Source organism: Macrobrachium rosenbergii, chromosome 57 (assembly GCF_040412425.1).
Source record: "Macrobrachium rosenbergii isolate ZJJX-2024 chromosome 57, ASM4041242v1, whole genome shotgun sequence".
In the NCBI taxonomy this organism is placed as follows: Eukaryota; Metazoa; Arthropoda; class Malacostraca; order Decapoda; family Palaemonidae; genus Macrobrachium; species Macrobrachium rosenbergii.
The window spans coordinates 568,044-580,715 of NC_089797.1; the positions used below are offsets into that span (position 1 = coordinate 568,044).

The following is a 12,672-nucleotide window of genomic DNA, read 5'->3' on the forward strand; positions in this document are numbered from 1 at the left end:
AAATGCTTAAGTTAAATCTCGATTAACTGTAAATGGTTAATGGTAAATTGGTTTTCCCCTTAATGCCTGTCATCTACGTCCAATATTGGTAGCAGGTTAATGGCCCTAAGGAGTTTAAAAGGGACATTTTTTTTTTTTTTATAAACTTCATTCAGTAATGGACGAAGATGACAGCTATGAAGTCATGTCCCTCCCAACATTCCCTTTCATAATAAAACGTTTGCTTGAAGCTGCCCCAACATCTAGGATGGCTGATGTTTCTGCTGTTGTTGTTGTTGATGTTCACACCTCACATCGCCCATGACCAAGCACGATGAGGATGTTTTCACTTTAAATACTCCCTCCACTCTCCCGCCCCTTTTTTTTCTCCCCACTAATGCATGTTTGACACATCGAGTAACAGTAGCTTTTTTTTTTTTTTTCTTGTTTTGTTTTGAATGTTCTGTTGGTACTGCTGGCTGGCTGGCTGTGGTGTGGTGTGGTGGTGTTGTGGTGACCTGGGATGACCCCCCCCCCCAACTCTGTTGTGTGAGAGTAGCTGGCCCGTAAATGCGTTATGCTGGAGAATGACCTCGAGAGAGCTGAGGAAAGGGCAGAGGCTGCCGAAGGGTGAGTCACCTTCCGAAGGGGATCAAGAGTCTTCCCGTCAGAGTAATGTTGATTGAAAGATTTTAAATCCCTTCTGTAGCAGCGTTGAGATCACCCCGTCAGAGTAATGAGTAATGATGATTATTCAAAAATCGAAATCCCTTCTCCCTGCTGTGTAGCGCCCTTTTGGTTCAAGCGCTAAATGGGTGGGTCCTTTCAGATTTTTTGGGAGAAAGCCACCGGAAAGGTATCAGAATCTTCCTGTCTCAGTAATAGCAGTAATTAGAAGCGTTTGAAACTCTTCTCCTCCACTCTGTGGCACCCTTTTTGGTTCAAGTGCTAAATGGGTGGGTCCTTTCTGATTTTTTGGAGAGTAGCACCCTTTTTGGTTCAAGTGCTAAATGGGTGGGTCCTTTCAGATTTTTTGGGAGAGGGCCACCGGAAGGGTATCAGAATCTTCCTGTCTCAGTAATAGCAGTAATTAGAAGCTTTTGAAACTCTTCTCCTCCACTCTGTAGTACCCTTTTTGGTTTAAGCACTAAAGGAAACGCAGGCCAAATTGGGTCATTTCAGGTCCTACTAGAAAGCTGCTGCTTGCTTTATTTTTTTTTATTCGAACCCTAAACCAAACCATAAAATGATCCTCAGGAGTGATCCTTATTCATTTTTTTATCTATTTCTAATCCTTTTTTGTTTTATTACATTAGAGAGAGATGGTAAAATACAAGGAATAGTAATTTTGACAGTCAACTAGTTTTCATGCCTTCACTATTCACTATACTGTAATTATTTTTAAGGACAAATTAGTTATTCAGTGTTCACTTCTGTAAGTTGCATTAATAAGTCCATAATATTAACGTACAGATTTTTGTAAAGAAAACTTGATCAGATTTTTAAACTGATGTTAGAAATATATAGTTTCCATTGATTTAATTTTGCCCAAATTTGGAAGTTCCTGCAATAATTCAGAAGCACAATTAGAGAAGTTTGAAATCTTGTTTCCATTGATCTAAATTTGCTCAAATTTGGAAGTGCCTGTAATAATTCAGAAGCATAATTAGAGAAGTTTGAAATCTGTTGTTTCCATTGAACTAATTTTGCTCAAATTTGAAAAACCCAGTGATAAGTCAGAAGCATAATTATAGAAGTATTTTTTTTTCCTTCATCCAATGCTCTTGTGATACAACGCCCCTTGTTTTTTTTCTTTCCTTACCTGGCACCCTACAGAAAGATCGTCGAGCTTGAGGAAGAATTGCGCGTCGTTGGCAACAACTTGAAGTCTCTTGAGGTGTCTGAAGAGAAGGTGAGAAGCTGAGAGATAAAGTTTTAGTTGGTTCCTCTTCTTCATCTTCTACCCCGTGGGGAGGTAGTGCCGTCAATGCACCTCATGCAGGCATTACTTAAGGTTCTTTGCGGCGTCCCTTCGGCCCCTAGCTGCAACCCCTTTCGTTTCCTCATACTGTACCTCCTTTCATGTTCTCTTTCTTCCATCTTACTCTCCACGCTATCCTAACAGTTGATTCCTAGTGCAACTGCTTTGAGGTTTTCCTCCTGTTACACCTTTCAAGCCTTTTACTGTCAATTTCCGTTTCAGAGCTGAATGACCTGATAGGTCCCAGTGCTTGGCCTTTGGCCAAAATTCTATATTTAGTTGCTTCTTCTTCTTTAGATACTGATTGAAATTGAGAGACATCACAGATCTCTTGCTAATTATACTTCATTTTTAAGCTGTTGAAATTAGTGAAACATTTTTTGTAAGTTTTACAGTAAATATTTATTGAAGGACTTGTCTATATATATTTGGTGTTATTGAAATTTTGCTGCATATTTGCATTTCCTAAAGGAATATACTACAGTAGTTTTTAACAGGTTTTTATTTTCTGCAAATCGGAATCATTTTAGTAGCATAAGTTTCATTGTTGAAATTGTTTTGTATGATAATTTTATATTATGTCATAGGATTGAATTCAACTTAGGTTAATGTTTGCATTCTTCTACTCATATTTTTATTAAAATAGTTTGAAACCTTTTGGATTTTATCCATGAAAATAGGTATTGAACAGACAAAGTTTTATATATATATATATATATATATATATATATATATATATATATATATATATATATATATATATATATATATATATATACATATATATATATATATATATATATATATATATATATATATATATATATATATATAATATATATTGTATATGTATATATATACACTATATATGTATATATATAGAGTATATACATATGTATATATATGCATATATTTAGATATGTATATATATATATATATATCACTTGAAGGTAAAAGAGTTCAAAAAGAAAAGCGATGGTTCACTTAATAACGAGTGGTATGGTTGTTCCTCTTCCTCCTCCTCCTCCTCCTCCTCCTCCTCCTCCAACCACCTCCTCCTCAAAACAGGCCAACCAGCGTGAGGAAGCTTACAAGGAGCAGATTAAGACACTGACCAACAAACTCAAGGCGGTAAATGATTGCACAAAAAAAATATATATCCCAAACTTGCCCAGATCTGATCTGCCCGTGTGCTTGTGGACTTGCGATCACGAGAGATTGAACAGTTCTCTCTCACTTTTAATTCCTTCATATTTAACATTTTGCCTTGATTTGTTTGTTGTTTTTTCTTTCTTAGTTTATTATTTTACCTAAACCACTCACTCACTTTGGCTGATAAGAATTCGCCCCCCCCCTAATACTGAAATAAGGGGGGCGATCTTAAAAAGGCCCAGTCACCATCGCTTCTGAATTGTTAGGTGGTTTAGTTATGTGCTGTCCTTAAAAAAGAAGTTTTTCGTTTTTATGGAATTAACACTTTTTTTATTTTTATTTTCCCGTGTGGTTTTCAACTCATTATCGTGATAGTCCATAATGATAAACTGGTTTTGTGTTAAATTGGTTGGAAAACCGACAGACTTTGAGAGCAGATTTGATTCATGAATAACCTCGAGACTCATAACAGAAGGCTCAAACGACCTCCACACCTCGAAAAAAAAGTCTTGGTTTTTCAGCCACTTAAAATCTTAATCAATAGATCATTGTTTAGGTTTTTCAGCCACTTAAAATCTTAATCAATAGATCGCTGTTTAGTCATTATGGCACTTTTTGTGTTTTCCTAGTTTATACTACTCACATCTGATAGTGGATTTTGGATGTAGTGTTGTGTATTTCATTTTAAGTACACGCCTTTTTCTCAATTCGATGTCATCACTAACTATAGCCCTGTGGCTTTTTTTTTTCTCTCCCTCTCCTTTTTCTCTCTTTTCTGTGTGTGTGTCTCTCTGTGTCGCTCTCGACTGCGCCTGTGAAAATGGCAGTCAGCCCAAAGGGAGGACAAGTTGGAACTCCAGATGAGAAGCTATGCGCAGAGTTTGAGAGAGGTAAAACTTGGAGAAGCAGGAATGGCGTCTTTAGAGAGTATATATATACAGTATATACCTGTCCCCGTGGCTTTTTCTTATTACCAAATCTTTCAATGTAGATTTTTGTAGTGTGATGTTTTTCCTATCTTGGTGATGATGATGATGATGCTGATGATGTTGATGTTGATGTTCTGACGGTGATGATGATGGTGAAGATGTAGTAGAGATGTTTGGTTTAAATGTACGTAGCTCGTGATAAAAGAATGCTTGGGTACTGTGCTCTTTAAAAAAAAAAAATTTTAACTTGATTTTTCTGTGATAAAATTGCATTGTGGGTTGTGTTTTCCTTGAATGCTTAAATTGCTTTTTAAATATCATTTATCTTTGAAAGCCTTCTGTTGCTGTAGTTTTGTTACAGGGAGATCGAGGTAAGGCTAAACAATTACAGGCTTTTCTGTTGAATAGGTTTAAATTACTTTCTTTGTTTAAAACAAGTCACTTGATTCAGTCTCAGTTTTCCTTCTTGCTGTCGCTGCTACTGTTGGTGAACATGTGGCACACCATTGTTCTGTAGTACAGTAGACCTTGCTTATGTCTGTGGTGGCCTTCAAGACCACAGAATGGTCGTATGTCCCCTCTAGTAGAGTATTGTACAATCTGTGGGCGTTCGTGTAGATTCGAGGCTAATGTATTGAGAACGCTGATCTGTGGAGTAAGTATACCTTTCTTCCAGTTTTCCATCTTTTTTTCAAGCCTAGCAAGGCTCTGTGTATAACTTAATTTATATATTTTTGTGCTAATGTTCCCTTGTTTGGCCTTCGTGTGTTCTGTAGGCCGCTGCGCGAGAGGATAACTTCGAAGAACAGATCAAGGAACTCAGTCAAAGGATGAGAGAGGTACCAGATAGATGATGATGATGATGGTGATGGTTTTGCTTCTGATGATGGTGATACACCAAGACACTTTTCTTGCTTTAGCTGATATTCCCATCTTTATTCACACACGCTTCTTCTACTTTGGCTCCTGGACAGGTTTCCATTAACACTGGGTACTGGGAACTCTTGATAACGCTGTTGCATACATTAACACTTGGCAGATTTGGTCAGAATTGGCCATATATCCCCCCCCCTAGCTTTCAAAGATGGCGAATGTAATTGGCCTGTTGGCCAGAGCTCCACAAGGGTCTGATGAAGTAAAAAAAAAAAAAAAAAAGTTCTTTCCCCCCCAGATCAGTTTAGGAATACCATTTCACGATTTGTCTTAATGTCTTGACAAATCAGGCCCTGTTTATTTTTATCAAGGCAAAAAATGTATCATACCCATACCTAAATCCATTTTTGATAATTTAATACAATGCCATGAAAGTTGTTGTTGAACTAGAAAGAGTTTGACCAAAACATTGCTGCATGCATTCAAACACTTGTTATTTTCAGATGCACAATTGATTGTCCTTAACATCACACAAACTCCTCAGAATTCCTTCATGGAACATAAATAACCTTTATCGAGGACGACTGTGCCTTATTTCACCAATTTTAGTTCGGTGGAGGGTCGTTGATAACAAAGCCATGCTTATTTCTAACTTCTTTTAGTTTTAGCAATCGATATTTCAGTCTACGGTGGTGGTGGTGGTCACGATTGGTTTTGGAGGTCAAGGTTAACATTTATTCGGCCCCCTTTGGTAAGTATCTTTTAGGGGGTCTGGGAGGGCTAATCTCAACCCCCCCGGCACCTCCTCTGTGCTCCTCTCACTATTTTAGAGGAATTGGTTGTTTCTGCTCTGCTCTTAATTGGCCTCTCTCTCTGCTTCCGCTATTCTGTCATCTGAAGGCGTCATCATGAACTGTAGCAGTAGCATTACTGTAAAGAGTATTACTGTAGTTAGTGATACTGAATATGGTTATGTGCATGATTTAATTGTAGGTCTTGTTTGTTGGTGTTTATGCTTATGTGACACTGAATGTGAAAATTTGTGAAATTTGACATATTTGGGTACATCCATTGCAGTATATAAAAAATGTGAAATTTGACATATGTGGGCACCACTTGCAGTGTATAGAATGGATTACTAATTCTTGTTTTTTCCCCCCTTCCCCCTTTCCTCAATTCCCAACAACGTCTTCCCCCATCAATTCTTTAACCTCCTCCTCCTCCTCCTTCCTCCTCCTCCGCGTCTTGTAACCCCTCCTCCAACAGGCTGAGGCCCGCGCTGAGTTCGCAGAGAGATCTGTGCAGAAGCTCCAGAAGGAGGTCGACAGGCTCGAAGGTATGGTCTTTCCCCCCAAACAGGCTCTTGAGACGACGAACACCATTTCCTACTCCCCCTCCTCCTCCTCCTCCCTTGATTTCAGTCTTCTCTCTGTCTCTTGGTGTATGTCTGGTGTTTTTCTCTTTCCCACTTCTGAGTCTCCTCCTTACCTCCTCTGAGTCGTCTGCTGTCTTGCTTGTTTCTGTCTCTGTCTGTCCTTCCCTCTTTGTCATTTCGTTGTACTGTCCCCTTCTGTCCCTTCCTCTCCCCTTGATTGCTGTCTGTCTCTCGATTTTCTCTATTTACCTCCTCCTCCTCCTCCTCTTCTGAGCCTTCTTCCCTTTCCGAAGCTCTTGAGTCGTCTATGTCTCTCTCTCTCTCTCTCTCTCTCTCTCTCTCTCTCTCTCTCTCTCTCTCTCTCTCTCTTTTAGACTGACTTTCTATTCACCAGTATTGTGACTTTTGTGTATCTCTCTCTCTCTCTCTCTCTCTCTCTCTCTCTCTCTCTCTCTCTCTCTCTCTCCTTTTCTTTTTTTTTTCATGTTTGTCTGTATTACTGACTGAGACTTTGTTGCACACAACTTGATTCTCGTGGACATCCCTGGTGACATCTGATGTCGAGTGGGACATCATTTGTACACCAGATTGAACCGAAGTTGCTTCTTGAAATAACTCTCTGACGGACTACTTCTAAAGCTTAATATTTTCATACACTTTTTTGTATTTTTACTTAATCACATTACCACCTAATGGTGCTTGGTATTTTTTCGTTTTTTTTTTCATCTCTGCATTCTCTTGATATTAAGAATTTTTTTTTCAGTATTGGCAAGTTTTTTTTTTCGGCTTTTCTTCAGTCATTATAAAAGTAATATCTTCCTCTAGCTACGTTAATGCAGTAAACAGCTGTTGCATGTTTTTCTGCGGCATTTATTTTGCAGCCAGAAAGGTTTTTTTCAATCGTTTAGATATTTCATATTTCTCGTACCATTCAGAAACGTCAGATTAAAACCTCAAAAACAAGAGAATCATTTTAAAACACCTTTTTTTCTGTTCACACAAAACTTGACACTTCATAAAGACTGTCTGGAAAGAAGAAGAAGAAGTCGTCCTGTCAGTGTGTTTTAAATGTTTTTGTACGAGTTCCGAACAAGTTTCGAGTCTGTAAACATTGACACGACTGCTTTCATCTTTTCTATATTCTTGCTAACATTTTTCCAGTCCTTTTGTGAAATTAACTGAGAGAGACAGTCTTGCGTAGTGCTTTGTGTTTTTTTCTTTCTGTGTGTAGCCATCCTCATTGTTTATATATAAATAGTCTGTCCAGATCCGTTTGTGTATTCTAGAGCAGTTTGTGTGTGCGTACGCGTCACAGCGACGAGCATTGAATGTTCTCCGTGGAAATATTCCATCTTGTTCATCCATTTTCAGTACTGTTTTCACTGCTGTTTTATGTTTGTTTCAAACGTCATTTTTTATTTATTTTATTATTTGTATGTGTGGTTTGCCGTCAAGGTATTTAGGGATCTGTTTCGTCATGATTGGGGTCAGATAATTGTAATGTTTTTTTTAGTAAAGATTAGCATGATATGGTCTCTTTTTACAGTATTTTTTTTTTCTAAGATGTTCCAAACGTGAGCAGGTTTTCACAGTAGCTCTTAGATTTATAGTTAAGTTTCTTATGAATAGTTGATTATGCATATACGTATATTTTTTTAATAATAGGTCCTAGATTTATAGTCAAGATTCTTATGAATAGTGGGTTATACATATATATTTTTTTACTCTATATAACTAGTACAAGTACTTAGAACTTACACCCTTGTATTCTGGATGGACATATAAAGTAAATATATTTCATTAGTAGGTTTAAGAAAATAATGGTCAGTATTTATACTCTAGAGCTATATAGATTGAAAGTTACAGATTTAAATAGAACGATAATTATAGGAGTAACTGATAGTAAAGGGTTATACAGGAGTGGTTGATAGATTTATAGAACAGATAGATAGTTGTAGGAGAAAGTTCACAGTTTCCGAGTAATAGACAGAAAGTTATAGGACCCAGTGATAGAAAAATTTGATTTGACAGATTTAGGAGGAAAGGTTACAGTTTCTGAGTAAAGGATCCGTCAATAGAAAGTAGTATATATATATATATATATATATATATATATATATATATATATATATATATATATATCTATATATATATATATATATATAATATATATATATATATATATATATATATATATATATATATAATATATATATATATATAATATATATATATATATATATATTATAATAGTAATATATATATATATATATATATATATATATATATATATATATATATATATATATATATATATATATATAATATATATATATATATATATATATATATATATATATATATATATATATATATATATATATATATATATATATATATATATATATATATATATATATATATATATATATATATATATATATAGGGCAACTGGTGTTTGACTTATTGCATTCTGATTATGTATTCCTTTGCCTCTTGAATTATTTTCTCATCCCCTGCCTGCCATATCCTCTCTCTTATCTCTGTCTTATAGTGTTTCACTCACAAACCTCCGACTACGGCACTGCTATCTGTTACAGTCGAATTTTTATTTCCCTTTTCATAAAAAAAGAAAGGAAATTGACACACGTCCAGGAAGAAAATGGGTGAAGTGGAAGTTGGTAAATAAAGAAGGTGAAGAAGGAGGAGAAGAAGAAAGGATTACTTTTCACTTCATATCCTTTATTTTTTGGCTTGATTCTCTCTCTCTCTCTCTCTCTCTCTCTCTCTCTCTCTCTCTCTCTCTCTCTCTCTCTCTCTCAAACCGTCGATTCGCCCAAAATGTAGCTCCTTAGAAATTGGTGGGCCTTCCTAATTGAGGCCTTCTTAATTGACTTCAGTGAATTTTTTTTTTTTTTTTTTTGGTTTTTGTTTTAAAAACTTTGCACGTATAATTGCCAGTGCTAATTTTTTTTTTTTTTTAACATTTTAGTACTTTCTTGTGGTGAGATTCTCTGCAGAATAATAGAAATAGTTGCTGAAAGGTTCATATTTTTACAGTTTTTAATATTTTGTATTTTTTCGTCCAATTTTAGTTCTGATTTCAATATATTGTGGTGCCCCAATGCAGAAGATTCCAGTTGATTTGTTTACCTTTTAAAATCTTAGTGGAGTAGTTTGCCTATTTGTTCCCGAGTTGTATTTCTATATTTTAATTCCATTCGTATACACTAAATGCTCTTTTAATATTCTAGTTCCATTCATGTACAATGCCCCACCAATTCTAGTTATTTTATTCATGTTCGTGTACCCTATGATCCAAGGTACTTAGATTTTGATTCCATTGTTTGTGCAGAGTTGGATTATTTTGCAGCGAAGAGTCTGATCTTCGCAGACTACTTTTGAAATTCAAGAGACTTTTCAATTAGCATCTTATTTTCTCATTATTCTGTAGGGAATCCTCCCCCAATTGCCTCAGCTACAATGTAGTAGAACTATTCCCCCTTCGGTCGAGAAGGGGCCTTTTCCACTGAAGCTTCCAACTCTTATAATTTGCTTTCATCTGATGTGAATTTTTATGTTTTCCATTCCAATAACAAGCAACTAGGGACTGTTGCCTATTTATTTTTTTGCCATAGCAGTGTCGGCAGCCGAGAAAATATAAGTCAGTGTATAGCTACGTTTACAGTAGATCCTATGTGTACCTCTCGTATATAAGACCAATTGGCGTTTTCGTTGTCGTAACTGGAACAGTCAAGAAAAAAACGTAGACACCCGCTGTGTTCAGTGTTCATGTTCTGAAATCAGTCGCAAAACAACCTCTGTTTTCCTCCCCAGTGTTCTTGATCACAAGTTATTGTCTTTTGCTGGTTCAGGATGAGTTTTACATTTTAGTTTGACCTTTCTTTACTGGTTCTTCTCCTATGGTTTCAAGCTTCTCAACTTTATATATATATATATTTTCGTTTCCCCCCCACCCTCCCCCTTCTCTCGCTGACCACCTTCTCTATACGTTTGTTATTGGTTAAACACCATCCCTTATGTATTTATTACATTCCCTATTCCTTTGTTCTACATTTGTTTCATGTTCTGAATCTTTTTATTATTCCTAGTTTATGACTTTTAATGTAAGTTTAGATAATTTGTTTTCAGTCATCATTGCTAAGATTTGTTTTTTTTTTTTTTTTTTTCTCTATACTTTGGAAAGATACTTATTATTATTTAATGTTTAAGACTTAATTGCAATAACAATTGAAAGTTTCATAAGTTCAATAAGTTTCATTTAAGTACAGTTTTCTTTTTATGTTTCTTCACAAGTCTTTCAACAAAGTCCCATTTCTGACTTGATAACTTTTGATCATTTTTTTGGAGTCTTTGTTCCATTTTGAGAGTTTGAAAAAAATAAAAAGTAAATTGTCAGACATTCTAGTACAAAGAGAAAAATAAAAGACTCTTTTGGTGTCTTAAAAAAAATGTGTTGAAGAGGTTGCTAGCTAGCCGCTCTGCTCCGCTTTTCGTATTTGACTACTACTCTAGGCTTTAGATGTCGCATTACAATTTAGCCACTAAGAATATAGAGCTGATGTTTCTCACTTCTCTCTATTTCACAAGTTTTATTTCTTCCTATGACGGCAACTATTCCAGTAGTGGTATCGAGTATATATTCCCCGTTAAGTGTATAGATACGCACTTGTATATATACAGTCGACCCCCGGTACTCGCGGGAATGCGTACTGCTACCCCCAGCGAATAGCTAAAATCCGTGCATACTTAAAACCCCCCTCTGAAAATGCTTATAACTGCCTATTTTGATAGATAAAACATCAAAAAAACCCTCTAAAAATGCTTATACCTGAATATTTTAAGTTTTAGCACAAAAAGTGCATTTAGTCACGAAAATATAGTGTATCTGTGAATTTTATCTATAAAAATACTGCAAATAGGGGAATTTTCCGTGAATATGCATAAATGTTCCATAGAGTAACCATGAATAGGTGAGTCTGCAAATCCAGAACCGCGAATAGACGGGGGTTGACTGTAAATATATATACAAGACATGTAGCCTGATTCTAAGGATTTGCTCCACCAACAATAACCCTCCCCTGTCACTCCCCAGTCGGAAAACTTGATCATCACTGAATTCAAAAGTTGTCATACCTTGTACATCTGTATAACTTGAGTTCCCAATTGCTGTATTGTGGAGCATCTTCCCATCCTCATTGGCAAAAATTATTGCAGTAGGAAATTTTTTTCTTTCAATATAATCATTGTCTTGAAGATGGTATACCCTTGACTCCCATTGAACATTTTTAATACAAGTGAGAGTGGATTGGTTGACTATTGGACTATTGAGTTTTGGTTGCCTTTGAATGGAAGTGGAACAGTTTGATATACATAGGTGAATGAGAATTCTATTACCCAAGTTCTGATCTTTTACGGTTATTTGTACTTGCTTTGGCATGAGTAGGTAGATTCGGGGCCTAGATGTATTGGTTAATGAAATTAATTTCATAATGTGTGCTACATGACAGCTTTTAAGGGTCTTTCAATATTTTTGATAAAAATATAGGTTACTCCTGTGTGTAGAGTTAATGGATCATAATTGCTATAGTATAGGGTTACGTTTGGGTGCAACGCACTGAACTACAGTTCTGATGTAGGTTCACACGAGCGAATGGTAGTGTTGAACTTACGGTCTTGCCATAAATGAGTAGATGAATGAAGACTTGAAAACTTTTAGTAACCAAGACTTAAAATTTAAAACTTGGACTGCTTAGAAGTCACATGGCGTAAGACTTTTCTCGTAGGACCACGACTTTTACAAGTTTACAAAAATCTATTTTTCTGTAGGGTATGATATCCTAGTTATTACTCCTTCCTCATCCCATCAGTCCCTATATGTAGGATCATCCTATGTAGGATACCTGTTAGTTCCTTAGTGAGAGTTAGTTCATCCTTGAGAGCTCCCTGTTCACACTGCCAACCTGTGACATACAATCCAACACAAACCTTCATTGGCAGCCCCCAATGCCTCTGAAGACCTAACGATTGTTCCTTGGTAAAGCGTCCTGATAATGGTAAGATTTCCAGTTACCGGCATTAAGCTAAACAGTCTTGAGTGACACGGGCAGATTTGTGGAGGACATTCATATGAAGTTTGGTTAGAAGTTGGAACTCACTTTAATTCTGATACTCTGCTGGCCAATAAATCAGTTGTCCTGAATGGTCAAGCAGAATTAGAGTTCTACATTTTCGTGGCTTGACCATCTGCTGTTGCTGTGAATACTGAACTGACATGGCTGCAAATTGAATTTTCTCCAGTTTTTTAGCCTAAACTGAGATGACTAATGGATACAGTAATGCGTACGCCATATAACAAGTAC

General features: G+C 36.1%; 1 protein-coding gene across 50 annotated transcripts in view; it reads left to right on the forward strand.

Moving 5' to 3' along the window:
• Positions 1-12,672, forward strand: part of Tm1 (tropomyosin 1) — a 77,569-nt gene that overhangs the window by 57,811 nt on the left and 7,086 nt on the right. For 30 of the 50 annotated variants that reach the window (XR_010852550.1, XR_010852548.1, XR_010852538.1 and 27 more), the window contains 3 exons: positions 1,816-1,891; positions 4,818-4,880; positions 6,181-6,250. Coding sequence is in view for 23 of the 50 variants with exons in the window: in XM_067101609.1 (XP_066957710.1) it covers positions 1,816-1,891; positions 4,818-4,880; positions 6,181-6,250 (209 nt within the window). In the remaining 27 variants the exon portion in view is untranslated. Of the gene's footprint in view, positions 1-1,815; positions 1,892-3,028; positions 3,092-4,817; positions 4,881-6,180; positions 6,251-12,672 lie in introns of all 50 variants that reach the window. The other 20 variants (XR_010852532.1, XR_010852555.1, XR_010852554.1 and 17 more) reach the window with 1 other exon arrangement.